The sequence below is a fragment of the Balaenoptera physalus genome, assembly GCF_965194825.1.
Source record: "Balaenoptera physalus genome assembly, chromosome: 4".
Lineage (NCBI taxonomy): Eukaryota > Metazoa > Chordata > Mammalia > Artiodactyla > Balaenopteridae > Balaenoptera > Balaenoptera physalus.
The window spans coordinates 135,499,295-135,518,531 of record NC_138891.1 but is presented as its reverse complement, the minus strand read 5'-3'; the positions used below and the strand labels follow the sequence as shown (position 1 = coordinate 135,518,531).

The following is a 19,237-nucleotide window of genomic DNA, read 5'->3' as shown; positions in this document are numbered from 1 at the left end:
GAATCTGGGCTAAAGCAGGGTGCTATTGTTCCCTACATGACCTTATCCCTAAGTAACTGGACATGACCTTGAGTGTGCATCAAAAGAAGTGAATGGCTTATTGTAAGTAGTTTTGTATCAAAAGAACTATGAGAGTTGGATTTTGCTAAACGGAACCCTCATTTACGGAGCCAGCCATTGAATATAGGTTTAATGTTCCGATCAACTAATTTTAAAACTTTGCACTCCATAAGGTATTTCTCCAGTGTCACCATATTAGTTGATAATGAGTGAATTAAACTTTCTTTCTCTAGATGAACACTCTATACGAATATAAAACAAAACTAAGTCTGAATTTCTTTTCTATACTCTCCCGGCTGGTTTCCTTTTAGGAGAGGAAGGTTTAGGATGGAGCAAACTCACACCATCAAATTCGATGTGTGGAATGACTGGGCAGTTGAACTGTTTCACTGTCAGCAAGGTAGAAGTAATTTTTGCATCATTAGTGAGGATGCTGTAAAGGCACTGCTGTATCAAGGGAGACATGGAAGAAATCCCAAAGGGTCAGAATGTGGCTCTGTTGGTCCATCACAAGAAACTATAGCTGCTAGTGAATATATGCTCTAAAGTCGGAAAAAAAAAAAAGCTTCATATTCTCCAAGGTGACTACAACAAAGAAAAATTGGCAGGAGATACTCAATAGTTACTTAAATCTGCCTCTGAGTTATCTCAATCAAATTATAAATCTTTTGATTCTTCAGTGTAACTGTTTCTGCTTTGGTCTCACCAGGTTTGAGAGGAATAATAGAAATAATAACCGTCAGGTAACATAATATAGTCACTAAGTCCTCCAAACGAGTTTTAAATAACAAAACAATATAGCTACATACTGGCTTGTGATTTTTTTTTTTACTCTCCACATTGACTTAAATTTAAAGTAAAAATGGAAAACTAAAATAAAAATTACAACAGAAAGGAATGTTCTTATTTTAAAAATAAGTATATTTGGAAAAGGGGCTAGTGGAATAAAGGGCTAAAAAATTAGCCTTTGTATAAGCAACTCTCTGATACTGAAGGCAGCATTAGTCAACTAAACACAGTAAGAGTGACAAACACCACATTTTAAGGGTGTTCTCTATAGCAATGACAACAGTAATTCAATAGCCTAAATACAGCCAAAATAATCTGTAAGTCATCTAGGCATTATCAAAAATCACCCACCAGGGACACTTCCCGGGTGGTGCAGTGGATAAGACTCCGTGATCCCAATGCAGGGGACCTGGGTTCGATCCCTGGTCAGGGAACAAGATCCCACATGCATGCCACAACTAAGAGTTTGCATACTGCAACTAAGGAGCCCTGGAGCCGCAACTAAGGAGTCCACCTGCCAGAACTAAGACCCAGTGCAACCAAAAAAAGAAAAAAAAAGTCATCCACCAGAGTACCCCTTCCTTCCTTCCTCCCTCCCTTCCTCTCTCTCTCTCTCTTTCTTTCTTGCCACACTGCAGCTTGTGGGATCTTAGTTTCCCAACCAGGGATCGAACCTGGGCCCCTGGCAGTGAGAGTGCCGAGTCTTAACCACTGGACTGCCAGGGAATTCATCAGAGTATCATTTTCTAAAATGTGTGAACCTTGTTTTGGTCGAACTTCTATAGAAAGGAATCTTAAGATTAAGGCAGAAATCTAGAGTACTGCCTGGGTTCAGAAGATACCTGAATACTTAACAGTTTATAATCCAAGAGACTATTAAAAAGGACTACAAGCTTGCACTAGTGCCATATTCCTTTTGCTTGAAATAGTGACAAGTCATAAGAGAGTTAACATGTTTCTACTGTACTTATTCTAGAGAAGGAGAACTGATAGCTGTACTTCCAATTCTTACATGTGACACAAACATACGTGTACGAATAGAGAAAAAATATATATAGTACACACACACATGCACACAAATACATATTCTGTGTAAGCATGAAAGCAAAAAAAAAACCCCAAACACTAAATTTACTCAAATAATATTTCCCCTAAGATCACTTTCCTGGAATTGTATAATTGAGAAAAGCTTATTACTTATTACTCTGAGAAAACAGTACAAATACCTCAAACTCAAATTTCTAGACAATTTGGCCTAGAATCACAATTCAAAAGTCAAGTAAAAATCTCAAATATGCTTTCTAATTTGTTTTTCTATTTCTACTAATGAAGAATAGGATTTTAACTTTTTCCTAGTGTCAAAAGCTAAATTGGTCAGAATCAAGTATAAAGGATTTTAGGTTGGAAAAAGAAAATATTTGAGAAAAACAAGTGTAAAATCCAACTTTTTATAAGAACATAACTGATTAAAAACTCCAATATCTACTTAAATCTAAAGTATATGATCGTTATTGATAGGAAATGAGCTGTTTGCACTCCAAGATATTTTATTACAAGATAATAATCATTCTTAAGATGATAAAGTTCTAAAGTTAAATCAAAAGCACCAAATCAGAAAAAGGCTGTGATCTAACTACTTTTACATTCCCTAAGAGCTTTGGCATTTTCCTGAGTTTTACTGTGTAAATATGACAAAACCATACACCACTTCTGCCACAAAGACAAAAGCAATTACTCCATTAAACAATAATATTTTAAAATGTGAGGTGACAAAATATTTATATTCAAGTACAATCTTGAAGGTGAGAAGTAGAAGAAAAATTCTTAGTTTTAAAAGAGACAGCAGTTCCTTTTCAGTAGTCTTTAAAGAACATAAGAAAGATGAAGCTTTTGGAGCCTAGCTTTTGGAAATTCAACTTGATGTAGTTCTCAATAGACAAAAGGATGAAGATGTGTAAAAATGTAATTCAGGTAAAAGACAGATGTCATGTTGGGGCCATTCACTCAGCCCTAATTTAGAGATGCCAAATTCATTTTTATATTTTAAAGGAGAAAAATTCAACTTAGATTGTTTAATGTTTATCCATAAATGTGAAGGCTTTCATGAAGGCTGACAAACCAGCCTAATAAATTTTTCTGCCTGGGATCAAATACCAACTAATCATCTGGCCAGTTAGAAAAATTAAAAAGTAAGACATACATGTAGGCACACACAGAATAGTTACCTTCAGCTGATTATTGAAAATATCAATCTCCTGTAGTTTTGATCTAGTTTCTTTCTCCACTTCATCCAGTTGGTCTCGTAGCTGCTGCCGAGCTAGTTCTTTTGCTTCTAAGGCTCTTTTGAGTGTAAGAAGTGAATCTCCTGTATTAGAAAAACATCGCAAGATAAGAAAAACAAACTGGCAGTGAGGAAAAATGGTTTTTAACGTTCTCATTTCAATTAAGAAAATTCTTGCCAGTAAAAAGGAAAAAAGTCAACTTTTGTAAAACACCTACTGTGCAAACTATTCTGCTGAACTTGTTTTAATTGGTCATTGAGTATCTGTTTTTCTGGAATAAGTCTTCCAAGCATTTGCTGAGACTCCTAGGAGAGAAAGAGAACACAGCAATGAATGATGGAGAAAACTACCATGTTTTCTCATCCCTCAAAGACTCTCCTGATCTCAACCTGAATCCTCTACAGTGAAATTGTCAGGGTGGTTTCACAACTCAGCAGAGAAAATGGAAAGCAATGATCTCTCAATTGCACTGGGATCAAATGCAAATGCAGTGACCCTGCTGTTTGCAAACTGACTCAGTAGTTTAAACAGGAACTGTTCTTAATAGGGTTGAACTGGATTACCATATACCTGAAGTTGGAAACAGAAATCAAAAAAGGACTTTTAACAATTAGAATCTTAGCTGCCATATATGTTTGTCCAACACTCAGGATAGAGGCACAATTTTAAACAGCTACACGAAAATCTTGAACCAACTATTTTTTAACTGACATAGATAAAAGCTAAACCACATTGTACAAGGCTATTTGGAGTTTTCATGGGTGACTTGACAAGCAATTGTTTTTGCCTAAGTTCAGCTGAAATTATTCAATATAGTTTCTACACATTTTAGAAAAAGGACAGATTTTCCTGTCTTTATTAAGGAATATTTGACTTTTATTTTTACTTTGATTTGAGAAAAAAATCTCTGTGTATTAACTTTTGGTTTGAAAAAATAAAAATGTCAATTAAAAATTTTCACTAGAGGCTAAGAACCAGTCCCTTTCTGGAACAGCCGCCTATAGATACAGACTGGCTTGTGTGTAATAAATCTTTGTGTACTATACGTCTGAACAGTAGATACAGCTCAATGGAGAGGATTTGGTAGCATCTTCTCATATGAATAATCCACACAAACACATATACCTCCCATCCCCCCAAATTTGAACAAAACAGAATATAAAAATCGATCATTTTCCCAAAAAAGCATAGCCAACTAAGCTTCTCCTCTTGTTCTCCTTGCTAAATTAAGGCAAGGCCTCTTACCCAATCCCAAAGATTCTTTGCTGAACCAGGACAAACAATGAAGGATCAAGATGAAGCCTGGCTCAGATCACTCAGATTGTTTCACTTATTTAAACGTTACTTTTAAATGGACTACCTGAGTTTCGAAAATAGGTCAAACCAATATGAAGGGCTACCTGACTCATTTGCAGAGCAAGAATTTGCTAATTATGGTAAAGAAAGGAAACCGATTTCTCACTGCCTACTATGTACCTGCCTTTCTTCAAACAATGTATTATTTTTAACTTCACTACTTTTTCAGGAACCTTGATTGGTATTTTATTATCAATAACTGAATATACTAAGCATCAATCTTAAATAATAAAAATATGTTTGGACACAGAGCATTCAGTGAGATAATAAACAAACACATGGCCTTCACTCCTAAATTTTCAATGGAATATTTTATGAAACTTCTCATAAATAGTTAATGAAAGACACAGAAAAACAGTTACCACAGGAAAGAATACACTTTTAAAAGGTGTATGCATTTTAAAATATTTTCAAACAATTTCTAGCAGTGAACTTCTGATACTATTTACATTATATGTCATATCCTAATATCTCAAACTGATTAGGACTTCAGTGATAATCAGTAAGGACACAGAAGACATGAATGACATCAACTTGATCGACTGACATTTACAGGACACCCTACCCAACTTCAATAGAGCACACATTCTTTACAAGTGCACATGGAATATTCACCAAGACAGATCAAATGCTGGGCCATAAGTCTCAATAAACTTAAAAGGGTTAAAATCATACAGAGTATATTCACAGATCATACCATAAATAAATCAGAAATCAATAAGACAAATGGAAAAAAATCGAAGCATTTGGAAACTAAACAGCATAATTCTAAACAACCCATCAAAGAAATGACAAAGGAAATTTTAAAAAAGATTCAAAAATACAACATATTCATATGGCTATGACAATGCTTTGAAGGAATTATATAGCTTAAAATGTTATACATTATCAGAAATGAAGAAAGATCCAAATTCAATAATTTAAGCTTCCTCCTTAAGAGGCTAGAAAAAAGCAAATTAAACCCAAAATGAAGAGATGGAAGGAAATAATAAGAAGCCTAAGTCAATGAAATAGAAAACAGACACACCACAGAGAAAAAAAAAAAATCTATAAAACCAAAACCTTTTTAAAAAAAATCAATCAATAAACCCAATATGCTCCTAGCTAGATTGATGGAGTAAAGGAGGAGGAGGGGAAGGGAGAGGAGGTAGAGAAGGAGAAAGGGGAGGGAGAGAAGGAAGAAGGAGAGGAGTTAGAGTGGGAGAGAAAAGATACAAATTCCCAATATCAGGAATGAAAGAAGTAACATCACTACAGATACTACAGACTTGAAAAGAATAATAAGAGAATATTATAAACGATTTTATACAAATAAATTTGTTAACTTAGATGAAATGTTCAAATTCATTGCAAGATATAAATTATCAAAACAGACCAAAGAACAAATAGAAAACTGGAATAGCCTTGTGTCAATATCTGTTGAATAAATTTTGCAATTAAAAGTTCTACCACAAACAAAACTCCAGACCCAGAAGGCTTCACTAGAGAATGCCACCAAAAATTTAAGAAACACAGTTATCCCTCGGTATCCATGGGGGATTGGTTCCAGGATCCCCTCAACAGCAAAACCTGAGATTGCTCAAGTCCCTTATATTAAAATGGCATAGTGCAATCCGCCTCCCTAATCCTTTAATCTGCACATTTGGACCAACTGATCTGATGCTGGAACCTGATAACTATTCCAGGAGGTGAGAGAAAGTTTTATAGAAATATACAGGATTTTAAGAGACAAGCTGATGGGGTTAGCTAGGAAGGCAGTGTAGTGTCAAGGTTGGAAGTAAAGTCTTGAAGTCACATAGATCTGGATTCGAATTTGGATTCCTGTTTCCCAGCTAGGAACTGAATGCCAGAAACTGATTCTAGAATGTTCCCTTCTCGAATCTTCACTTTCTCACGTATAACATGAGAGTAATGATAGTGTCCTTACCAGATTATTGTGGGACTCTATTAAATATCCACATTAAGGTCTTAGCACTGAGCACACCTGGCACATGCCCGGCCTTCGATAAATGGTAGCTACCACTACAGTCAGTCCACCCTATCTGGATTCAACCAGCCTAGGATCGAATTTCAATCCAAATACGCCGCTATGGAAGGACTACTGTACTATCCGTTTTATATAAAGGACTTGAGCACCCACAGATTTTGGTATCCCCAGGCAACTTGGAACCAGTGCCCCCACAGATATCAAGGAAAGACTACCATCCTATATTTTTAGAAACTAAAAGAGAAAAGAATACCCTACAAACTTAGTTTCTTATTTATTATCCTGATACCAAAGCTAGACAAGGACATTATGAGAAATCGATAAACTAATATCCTTCATGAATTTCAATAAAGGGACCCCTAATAACAGCAAGTTGAATCCAGTAAAATGTTTGTTAAACAATAATACACCATGACCAAGTGCAGCTTACCCCAAGAATGCAAGGTTGGTTTAACATTCAAATACCACCATATTAACAAAATAGAGGAGAAAAAAAACACAAAAACATCTCAATAAATGCAGGAAAAAAGAATATGACCCAATTCAACACCCATTCATGATAAAAACTGTCAGCAAACAAGGAACAAAAGGGAAGTCCTTCACCCTAATAAAGGGCATCAATCAAAAAAAACCTACAGTTAACATCATGCTTCATGGTGAGAGACTGAATGCTTTGATCCTAAGATCAAGAACAAGATTCTCACCACTTCTATTCAGCACAGTACTAGAGGTTGTAATCAATGCAGTTAAGACAAAAAAAGAAATAAAAGGCATATAGATTGGAAAAAAAGTTATGGTGGCGCAGTGGTTAAGACTCCATGCTCCCAATGCAGGGGGCCCGGGTTCAACCCCTGGTCAGGGAACTAGAACCCACATGCATGCCACAATTAAGAGTTCTCATGCCACAACTGAGGAGCCCGCCTGCCGCAACTAAGACCTGGTGCAACCAAATGAATAAATAAATATTTAAAAAAAAAAGAAAAAGAAGAAATAAAGTTATCCTTATTCACAATGTTTATGCATGTAGAAATTCTAAGGAAGCTACAATAAACCTATTAGAACTAATAAATGAGTTAGGCAGTATCACACATATAATGTCAATATATAAAAATGAACTCTGTTTCTATATACTGGCATCAAACAACTGTAAATTGAAATTAAAATATGTAATACACAATAGCATCAAAAACCTTGAAATAATTAGGGCTAAACTTTACAAAATATGTACAAGACTTGTACACTGAAAACTACAAAACACTGCTGTAAGAAATTTATAACAACCCAAGTAAAATTAAGAGATACACTATTAAGACTCAATATTGTTAAGATGTCAATTCTTCCCATACTGATCTATAAATTCAATGGAATTCCAATAAAAACTCTTAAGTACTTTTGTAAAAACTGACATGATGATATTAAAAGCTTCTGTGGAAATATAAAGGACCTAAAATAGCCAAAATAATTTGAAAAAGAAAAATATTGAAGAACTCACACTACCTGATTTCAAAAATTATTATAAAACTAAAATTATCAACAGTGAAATACTGGTGAAAGGACAGACATAGATCAAAGGAACAGAAGAGAATCTAGAAAAGATTTTTTACAGATGTGGTTAATTGATTATCAACAAGCTACCAAGGCAATTCAATGGGGGAAAAGGACAGTGTTTTTAATAAATGTTGCTAGAACAACTGGGTGTTGGTATGGAAAAAAACGAACCTCACCCCTTACCTTACACATAAGTAAAAATGAACCTGAAATGGATCACAGACCTAAACATGTAATATAAAAGGGTAAAACTTCTGGAAAAAAAGATAAGAGAAAATATTTGCAAACTTGGGATAGGCAAAGATTTCTTGCATCGAACACGGAAAGTGTAAACCATAAAAGAAAAAAATGAATAAATTGAACTTTACCAAAATTAAACACGTCTGCCCTTTAAAGAACACCATTACAAAAATGAAAAGGTAAGCCACAGGCTGGGCAAAAATGTTTGCAAAACATCTATCTGACAAAGGATTTCTGGGACTTCCCTGGTGGCGCAGTGGTTAAGATTCCACGCCCCTAACGCAGGGAGCCCAGGTTCAATCCCTGGTCAGGGAACTAGATCCCACATGCATGCCGCAACTAAGAGTTTGCATGCCACAACTAAGGAGCCAGCAAGCCGCAACTAAGGAGCCCTCCTGCCACAACTAAGGAGCACACGTGCCACAACTAAGGAGCCAGTGAGCCACAACTAAGGAGCCTGTGAGCTGCAACTAAGGAGCCTGTCTGACACAACTAAGACCCAGCACAACCAAATAAATAAATTTAAAAAATATTTTTTTAAAAAAGGACTTCTTACAAGAATATATAAAGAACTTTGAAAATATGCTAAACAACCTACTAAAAAATGAGCTAAAGATTTTTTCACAAAAGACACACAGAAGAAGATGCATACTAATACACATATGAAACAACGCCCAACATCATTAGCCTTCAGGAAAATGCAAATTAAAGCCACATGAGAGATCGTTACACACCCACCAGAGATGTTAAAATTAAAAATAATGGCAACCAAGTGTTGACAAGGATGAGGAACAATTGAAGGACTCATACACTCTTAGTGAGAATGTAAAACGGTACAACCACTTTGCAAACAATTTGATAGTTCCTGATAGGGTTAAGCACATACTTACATGACGTAGTAATTCCACTCCTAAAATTTAACCAAGAGAAATAAAACACATTTCCACATAAAAATGTATAAGTAAATACTCATTGCAGCTTTATTCATAAAAGTCCCAAACCAGGGACTTCCCTGGTGGCGCGGTGGTTAGGAATCTGCCTGCTGGTGCAGGGGACATGGGTTTGATCCCTGGTCTGGGAAGATCCCACGTGCCGTGGAGCAACTGAGCCCTTGCACCACAACTACTGAGCCTGCGCTCTAGAGCCCGTGAGCCACAACTACTGAGTCCGCGAGCCACAACTACTGAGTCCGCGAGCCACAACTACTGAATCCCGCGCACCTAGAGCCCGTGCTCCGCAACAACAGAAGCCACAGCAATGAGAAGCCCGCACACTGCAACAAAGAGTAGCCCCTGCTCACTGTAGCTAGAGAAGGCCTGCGCGTAGCAATGAAGACCCTAGGATGAAGACCCAACGCGGCCAAAAGTAAATTAAACAAAAAAAAACAGTCCCAAGCTGGATAAAAACCTACATGTCCCTCAACAGGTGAGGGGAAAAATAAGGAAATACTACTCAGTGATGAAAAGGAACAAACAACTGATTCACTCAACAATATGGATAAATCTCAAAAACAGCATGCAGAGAAGAAGAAGCTGAAATAAAAGTCACAATGTTCAAGGGACTTCCCTGGTGGCACAGTGGTTAAGAATCCACCTGCCAATGCAGGGGACACAGGTTCGGAGCAACTAAGCCCGTGTGCCACAACTACTGAGCCTGTGCTCTACAGCCCGTGAGCCACAACTACTGAGCCCGCGTACCTAGAGCCCGTGCTCCACAACAAGAGAAGCCACCCAATGAGAAGCCTGAGCACCACAATGAAGAGTAGCCCCCACTCGCTGCAACTAGAGCAAGCCCGCGTGCAGCAACAAAGACCCAACGCAGCCTAAATAAATAAATAAATAAATAAAAAAGAAAGAAAGAAAATGTCTCTGAGAACACAGCGGTCTTAAAATGACTTACAAAAAAAAAAGTCACAATGCTCAAAACTGATCATCTTTCATGATGATATGCAGAACAGTATCCACATGAATTTGATGCCCCCCTAGCTCAACACTTGAAACCAAACCAGGTGATATTGTAACAACTTGGTGGTCAAGGTTGGATAGGTAATAAGATGAAAGTAGAACTGCTTGGAGTACTCCACTGTGTCTCTAACTGTTGTCTATACATACATCTCCGGAACTCCCCCTAATATACTTAACTGCACTTCTTTATTGTGCTTATCACAGTAAAGCCAAAGTCCCAAGAATGGACTATAGGTCCTGTGTGATCCAGCCCCCACTTGCTCCAACCATAGTGGTCTCCTTGCTGTAACTGGCATCCCAGAGACCAGCTACAGCCTCAGGTCTTCTGCACTATTGTTTCCCTACCTATAACTTGCTCTGCCAGATATTCACATGGCTCAGCCACTCATCTCTTTCAAGTCTTTGCTCAAAAAGCATGTTCAGAGAGAGGTCTGTCCTGACCACATTACTCAAAATCACAGCCCTCTTTACTACTGGGGACTCTCTTCCCTACTCGCTCTCCAGAGCAACTTTTCATCTTCTAATAGAGTACATACTTGTCATTTTATTAGTGCTTGTCTCCCCTGCAAACAGAAGGTAAGCTCCGTGAGGGTGGGGTTCCTGTCTCTGCTGTCCACTGCTGGATACTCAGTGCTTACCAGAGCTTGAGTTGAGCTGGCATGCAGCAGTCTCAGCAAGTGTGCTGAGTTACTAGACAACCTATTTTCAGGCAAGGACCTTGTCTACTTCATCTTGGCTTCCCAGTGCCTATTAGATGCTTGATGTTTGTTGAGTGAATAAATGCATGAGATGAATCAGAGAAAGGCATGTAAGCCAAAAAGTTTTTAAGGGACATATTTTCTCACCTGTAATTGTTGTTGTAGGTGGGTGATTTCAGCAATTCTCAGCTCTCTAGATTTGTTTGTGCTCTCAATTTCTTGCCTTTGGGTTGTCAATCGACATCTGATATCTTGAAGTTTTCCTTCTAGTTGATGCTTCTTATCATTCTTTAACAAATGAAAAATAATAAGAATTATTAGCATTTTAATGGTTCAATGTAAGTAGATTCGAAAAGCATACTCAAACTACTCACTAGAGCTTCTAATTCAAATTCCAAAGTCTTTTTCTTTGCTTTCAGCACAACTATGTCCTCTTGTTCTTTGTTTCTTTGATTTAATAGTTCTTGTCTTCGATTCCGTTCCCATTCAAGCTGTCGTTGCCTTTCAAGCTCCCGTTTTGCAGCCTGTGACATACACAGACAGACGATTTATTAATTGTTCAGTTCTTACACTCTTCAAGGTCTCTTAGTAAGCATTACATCTAGTAAGTCTTTTCTTTTAGGAGTGAAATATTATTAAACATTACAAGAAATTTTTATTTTAAAATAGCAGAAAAATTTTATACAAATATAGTATTCCTTCTATGGGAAAAAACAGAATATTCAGAAAGGCTATTATATTTACATGAGTTGAGAACAGACTGGATTGTTTCACCACTGACATTCAATTCTTTATGCCGCTAAGGATGCTTGGTGTGCTAAATAAGCTGCTCTTCCTTATTTACTGACTCATAAAAAACAAGGAAAATTAATCTAGTAAAATCGAACCAAAAACCCCAGAACAAAAAACAAAACAAAAAAAGCTTTCTTCCATCAAACAAGTAGTTATTATTTCTTCTGTCACATGAGAGATTATTATTTGTCTCAAGCTTTAAAAGTCTGTGACCCCCATCTCCCTAATCATTCATTTCCTTTTTAGCACAGAAGGTTCTGTAATTTCTCTGGCAATGTCAGCTCTCTTCAACGCTGACTCTGAGGGCTGCTAGGCAGAGTATCTGTCGGAGCACCTGGCACTCTTTATCGTATTGTAATTGCTTCTTACATACCTGTGCTCCAACTACACTGTAAGGGCCTGGAGGACAGGTGGAGTTCCTATTCATCACCTTATCTCCAGGGACTATCAATGCCTGGCACATGGTAAATGTCAATAAATAATCCTGAATAAACACTCTAAAATACTTTTTTTTTAAAAAAACATTGAAGAAGGAAAGGTTGTCTACCTTTTGGTTGCCATTCTGGAAATGAAAATCCTGTTAGTATCTGTGTGTGTCTGCCCAAATGAAAGGCAGCTTATAGCTACAAGTTTTCTAAAGCAATCATCAGGAGATGAAACCAAAGTATTATTTTTTTATAAAGACAAATCCCCCATCTTTAAAATACATTTTATCCACACAAGAGAATCATGTCATTGCTTCTGTAACAATATACTAGGACTTCCCTGGTGGCGCAGTGGTTAAGAATCCGCCTGCCAATGCAGGGGACACAGGTTTGAGCCCTGGTCCGGGAGGACTCCACATGCCGCGGAGCAACTAAGCCCACGTGCCACAACTACTGAGCCTGCGCTCTAGAGCCCGCGAGCCACAACTACTGAGCCCGTGTGCCACAACTACTGAAGCGTGTGCGCCTAGAGCCTGTGCTCCACAACAAGAGAAGCCACCGCAATGAGAAGCCCGCACACCGCAACAAAGAGTAGCCCGCACGCAGCAACGAAGACCCAATGCAGCCATAAATTAATTAATTAATTAATTTAAAAAACCCAATATACTAAAATTGGAAAAACAGACAGGAGATAGGCTTGGCCCCTATCCAGGTATGTCACCAAATTTAGGAAGCCATCCATAAAATACAGTGAAGATTACTACACATATTTTCTAAAGTGGAAAAAGAAAAAGATGCAGAACAATAAAATTAGTGTGATACCATTACAGTGGTTTAAAAAAACAATTTCACTAAACCTTCAACCTCTCCACCATATAAACCTTTTTGTTTCTATATTTGTATGTTAATGCAGAAAAAAGGCTAGACAAAAATACTTAACTGCTATCAATGGTTTGTTACAAGATTGTATTATCAAAAACTTGTACGTGAACGTTCATGGCAATAGTATTCAAAATAGCCAAAAAGTAGAAACAACCCAAATGTCCATTAACTGATGAATGGATAAATAAACTGTGGTCTATCCATATAATGGAATACTATTCAACCACAAAAAGGAATAAAGTATTGATTCACGCTACAACTTAGCACGAAAACATGCTAATGGAAAGCCAGACACAAAAGGCCACAAATTATGTGATTCCACTTATACAAAATGTCCAGAATAGGCAAACCTATGGAGAGAGGAAGTAAATTCGTGGTGGTTAAGGGCAGGGAGGAGGGGGAATGGGGAGTAACTGCTTAATGGGTAAGGAGTTTCTTTTTGGGGTGATGAATTAGTGGTGATGGTTGCACAACTTTGTGAACAACTAAAACTACTGAATTGTAAAAAGAAAAAAAAGACTGTGTTAATATACTACTTAACCAATTCTGGAAGAGCACACGTGTTCATGACAGGGCCGCTCCCCAGCTGCTCACCTCTCGCCTCTCGATTTCCTTCCTCCGCTCCTCCTCCCTCTGACGTTCTAGCTCCCGCTGCTTCTCCAGCTGCTTCTCCAGCTCCAGTTGTCTCTTGCGCTCCTGCTCCTGGCGCTCACGCTCCTTCCTCTCCTGCTCCGCCCTCTCCAGCTGGGCCAAGCGCTCTTGTTCTTTGCGCTGCTGCTCCAAGAGCGCTTGCCTCCGTTTCTCCAGCTCCAGATTGCCACGTTCAAAGTTCTCACGCTTCTTATCTTCAAAGGTTACTTTAAAACAAGAAACGTTAACGATTAGGAAAAGCCATGATTTTCAACATAGTATTTTCAAAGGGAAAACTCAATGGCATATTGGAAATGTGTAGTGTACCTGCAAACCCGAACTCCCAAAGCTTCTTTCTCACCTGTGCCCTCATTGATAAGCACTATGAACGTGCCCTTCACCCAGCTTCTTGCTTATATACTCGCCCCTCCGGATGAACCACATCATAGTGTTCGAAATGCCAAATGCGGTTTCTGGAATAATCTTTTGACAGCAGTTCTGCATCATCACCCAACCTCCATACCTTCCCTGTCACTCTACCCTTTCCCTTTCCTATGACCTGGATTCAGCAATTGACCCCCTGTCACTTCTGTACCACGAATCTTTCCCTTTCTACCTCTTTTTCCTTTGCTTAAAACCGTGCTGTTGTGTCTTCAATTTTAACAAACAAGACAGTTTCTGAACGCAGAGGTAAGAAGGTAAGTCTCCTCCTGGGTTTCACACTGAAGAGCAGGTTGTGCCCTAATCATCATGGAAATGATACTTGGTAAATTATTTATTCTAACCCATTACTCAGTTTCCTTCTTTGAGAACACCAGTTATGAATTTTAGAACTACCCCCAGGTCAATAATTGTTTTTCTCTGATCCTTGCTAACACTGTTTACATCCATTTTATTTTACTTTAAAAAAAAAAAATTCCATCCACCACATCCCTTACTATGTTTTCAGCGGCGTCTATTCAGTTTTGTGTTTGCCTCACACGCTTCTCCTTGGAGCCAGCCCCAGACAAGGGAAGCTCTCACTGCCAGCCTGTGCAGCATGTCATTCCCATTGTTCCCAATCTATTTCAAGGACCGTCACTTCACACTCTGTCTGGAGATGTGTAGCTGTGAGCATCCTTTCTTCGCTTCTTCCCACATTCCTGTCTGGCCTTCACTGAAAACAGACCTTCCTTACATACTGTAGTTAGATTAGAGATCAGAGATGGCAAGCAAGTTTTACTTTCTTGTTCTTCTGGCTCCTTTTGTGATTTCAGAACAGGCAGCATCCATTTTACTCTGCCACCTTAAAATCGAAAGTCCCCTCCGTCAGAGAAAGGAATGAAGTAACGATACATGCTACAATGTGGATGAATCTCAAAAACACTATGCTAAGTGAAAGAAGCCGGACGTAAAAGGTCACCCACTGCATAATACCATTTATATGAAATATCCGGAAGAGGTAAATCCAAAGAGACAGAAAGCAGACTGGTGATTTCCAGGGGCTGGGGAAAAGGGAGAATGGAGAGTAACTAGGTATGGCCACTGTTTTGGACTGAATGTTTTCCACCCCACCAATTTATAGGTTGAAACCCTAACCCCCAAATGGGCTGGTATTTGGAGATGGGAACTTTGTAATTCCGGTTAAGATAAGGTCATGACGATGGGGCCCTCATTATGAATTAGTGGCCTTACAAGAAAAGGAAGAGAGAGCTATCTTTCTCTTTCCATGAGCACACACCGAGGAAAGGCCATGTGAGGACCTAGTGAGAATGCAGCCATCTGCAAGTCAGGAAGAGTGCCCTCACCAGGAATGGAAGTGGGCGGCACCCTGATCTTGGACTTCCTATCCTCCAGAACTGTGAGAAATAAATTTCTGCTGTTTGAGCCACCCAGACTATGACATTTTATTATGGAAGCCCAAGCTGACTTAGACAGCCACTGAACTGTACACTTCAGAATGATCAATTTTATCTTAAGTAAATTTTACCTCAATAAAAAAAAAGAAAAAAACTGAAAATCCCTATACATCTTTTTAATTCCAAAATCTGGCCCTATTTCTGGTACACAGAGGCACATAATAAATGGTTGTTGAAAGAAAGAATGCACTAACCAAAAACTCTAATGCTGTCACATCCTGTTCAAAACTTTAAATGAATGTCTTCTACCAAGAGAAAAAGAAAATTCCAAATTCTAAGGATTCCTGTCCTTATTTGCTTTAAGACTTTATTCCCATTATTATCAACCTGAAATGTTCCTCCCTTCCATTGTAATGACCCAATTACTCTTCAAATCTCAACTCAACTGTGACCTCTTCCATAGAGATTTAATTGTTTGTGTATTTCCCAGTCTATGCCAACCAGCTATAAGTAAGCTCTGCTGTGCATCTATAATTCTGTCTTCAGGAACTTATCATACTTATCCACTGCTTTGATGATTGTTTATACGGATGTCTTAAATCCTCAGTTGTATTATAACCTTCTAGAGGGCATGGACCATGTATTATTAACATTTAGATTCTTCACTGTACTCAACACACTTGAACAAAGAACATTTTCAGTAACCAGTTTATCACTGAACAAAAAGTAATTTAGTTAAAGAGGAGACTAGGAGAGCTAGTGTCCTGAGCAGGTCAATTATCCCCTGAGCACTTTAAATGCAACAAAATGACACAGAGTATTTAACATAAAGAGATTCCATAATAAATTTCATTAGGGTGTCAGTATCAATTATCATCTCATCATTAATAATTCATAGCTACCATAGAATATTTTAATAGTATGATGAATTTATCTTTGTAAATGAGGATAATTTAAATTAGGTTCATATTAAATTTAAAATAACTTCTTGTTATCACGGAGCTTCCGATTCTATAACAACATGAGAAAACAACAGTAGGCAATTTTACATTCTATTTCTGCACTGGTGGTATTAAGCAACCACCTTAAAGGCTTATCAGTTTTGAGCATTTTATAGATAACATTTATAAAATTTTTATTAAGTGGTAAATAATCAGATTTCAATTTAAAAGCTAGAACAAGGGTGCATTAGCAGAGTACATAATGTTCTTATTTCTATACATATATTCAAATCCAAAAGCATATGAAAAGTGTCTCCTTTCTGACTAAGGTCAGTTAAAGAAACATAGCAAGGGCTTCCCCGGTGGCTCAGTTGTTAAGAATCTGCCTGCCAATGCAGGGGACATGGGTTCGAGCCCTGGTCCGGGAAGATCCCACATGCTGCGGAGCAACTAAGCCCGTGCGCCACAACTACTGAGCCTGAGCTCTAGAGAGCCTGTGAGACACAACTACTGAGCCCGCATGCCACAACTACTGAAGCCCACGCGCCTAGAGCCTATGCTCTGCAATAAGAGAAGCCACCGCAATGAGAAGCCTGCGCACCGCAACGAAGAGTAGCCCCCGCTCGCCGCAACCAGAGAAAAGCCTGTGCACAGCAACAAAGACCCAACACAGCAAAAAAATAAAATAAATAAAATTTTAAAAAAGAAACATAGCAAGAATGTCAAAAGCTAAATTTATTTTTACCTCCATCTTTGCCTTAGAGATAGAAAATCTCTAATATGCTATAATTCAAATATAAGGACTGTCTTACCAGGTAATTTCTTTTCTATTTGTTGCTGTTCATCTTCTAAAACTGGTTCCTCTGGTAACCTCTGATCTACCGAAGTTGAGCTTATGACAGATATACCACTGCCAGATCGAACTCTTCTGCAGTTGTGGAAAAAAAGAAAAAAAAAAAAAAAAAAGGATTCACGTAAAGCTGTCTAGGTAGAATTGGGTAAATTATGAACAAAAATTTGTTTTAAGATTATGCCACATATCATGGAACAAATTTCATTTTTAGTGAGGAAAAGATAAAGATTTGGTCTTCTCTATTTACAAAGAGTTTCTTAAAAATGAGTATCTGAACGTCATCAGACTCTGAGTGCCATATTCATTCAAATGTTTAGAACCGTCACCAAAAGTAGGACAATTCCAAAGGATTAAATCAATTACCAATTGTCAAGTGGTTAGAGCAGTACCTGGGACATAGTAAGTGTTCGCTGTTACGATCATAACCCTCCTGCGGAACATTAAATTTCCAAGGGAAGATTAGCAGCTCAGCTAATTGAGAGCATCTTTTTTTTTTCCCTTTACAAAGTCTCTCCATGTTATCTCTTAATAAACACATGAAATGTCTACACTTTATAGTCCTTAAAACAAATCACTTAGTTTACTGGTTAGTTTCACTTTACACCGTTAATCTTGCTCTTTTAAACCCATCTACCTATCTTCTTTTTATGCTTTTTTATCAGCTTCCAGTGTTGTGTTTCTTGTAGCGATTCTTGCAGCTGTGAGATTTTATGGGCAAACTGTCCAGCTACCGGTTTCTTCCTACACATTCACAGTTTTCTCAGCTCCCCCTGCACCGTGTATGTGCCGACAGTGATGGCTTCATGTCTCATATTTTTATGGGGACTTTTCCCCCAGTCCTTCCCGTGAGGAGTTAGGACAGAAATTCTTATCTGTGCTTCTTTTGTTCTTCTTTGTACTCGTAAGATCCCAAATTTGTCTTTTGAGTTAAAGCTTTGAGATGCAGTTGCCCAAGAGGGCTGTGTATGGCGTGGTTGTGTGTAGGCGGAGGATACCAGTAACTGCAGAGTCCTCCCAATTGGACCCTGAACTACCCTCTCGATGTCTCCACTGAGGTTATGTTTCAGACCATGATAATTTTCTTTAATTATCTTCTTGATTATAGTTTCTACATTGCCAGCATTTCGTTACCTCTGTCTGGAATGTGTAGAATTCATAGGCAGAAATCTTGCTTTATCTTCTATGTACAGGTTGATATCATTGCACTTAAACTGCTAAAGTTTTGGGTGAGCTTTGATTATATGGATTGTCTCAAAAAATCACAAAATCTGTGATGTTTTACTTGACTGTTTTACTAATATCCTATAAGTACTTTAAAGAACAGAACAGGGAAAGATTAACACAAACCTACCTAAGAAGATTTGCTTGAATTCATAGATATTTCATTTACTTGCCAAGAATAAAAAATGACTATAAGATACACAGCCAACAAAGCCAAGTTTGAAATTCACATACTCAGCACACAATTTCTTATGAGAGCCAAATATTCCTTACCTAAAGGAAGGTGGAATGTATTCTGGGGGCAGGACCGGTGGCAGTGGTTGGCCAGACATAGCTACATCAATTAGGTGCATAGCCAGGATAAATTCTTCTGCTGTGAGTTTTCCATCTTGATCAATGTCAGAAAGATTCCTATTCAACAAAAAGTTCATTGTAATCTAGTTTCATGAAAATGCATGCTTGTTACTATTCATGAGTGATTTAAACGTTTTATTTTCTTATTCTGATTCTAGGCCAGTTGAGTTCCTCTGTGCCTCAGTTTATAAAAATAGTACCTATTTCACACCACCGTTGCAAAGACAAAATGAGACAATCCATATAGTTGGGATGGTGTTCAGCATTCAACAGATGTTAACTATGATTATAATTACACTCTTCTCAATCACTGCAACCCACTTTAAATGTATCATACATTCCATGTGTCTAATTTAGACTACGCTCTGCAGACTATC

At 38.0% G+C, this 19,237-nt stretch overlaps 1 protein-coding gene across 6 annotated transcripts in view; it reads right to left on the bottom strand.

The window, feature by feature from the left end:
- Positions 1 to 19,237, bottom strand: part of ITSN1 (intersectin 1) — a 227,680-nt gene that overhangs the window by 111,642 nt on the left and 96,801 nt on the right. For all 6 annotated transcript variants that reach the window (XR_014262787.1, XM_082459102.1, XM_082459098.1 and 3 more), the window contains exons 10-16: positions 18,780 to 18,917; positions 17,245 to 17,360; positions 13,618 to 13,880; positions 11,299 to 11,448; positions 11,072 to 11,212; positions 3,349 to 3,436; positions 3,075 to 3,214 (exon numbers count right to left, since the gene is read on the bottom strand). Coding sequence is in view for 5 of the 6 variants with exons in the window: in XM_082459102.1 (XP_082315228.1) it covers positions 3,075 to 3,214; positions 3,349 to 3,436; positions 11,072 to 11,212; positions 11,299 to 11,448; positions 13,618 to 13,880; positions 17,245 to 17,360; positions 18,780 to 18,917 (1,036 nt within the window). In the remaining variant the exon portion in view is untranslated. The remainder of the gene's footprint in view (positions 1 to 3,074; positions 3,215 to 3,348; positions 3,437 to 11,071; positions 11,213 to 11,298; positions 11,449 to 13,617; positions 13,881 to 17,244; positions 17,361 to 18,779; positions 18,918 to 19,237) is intronic.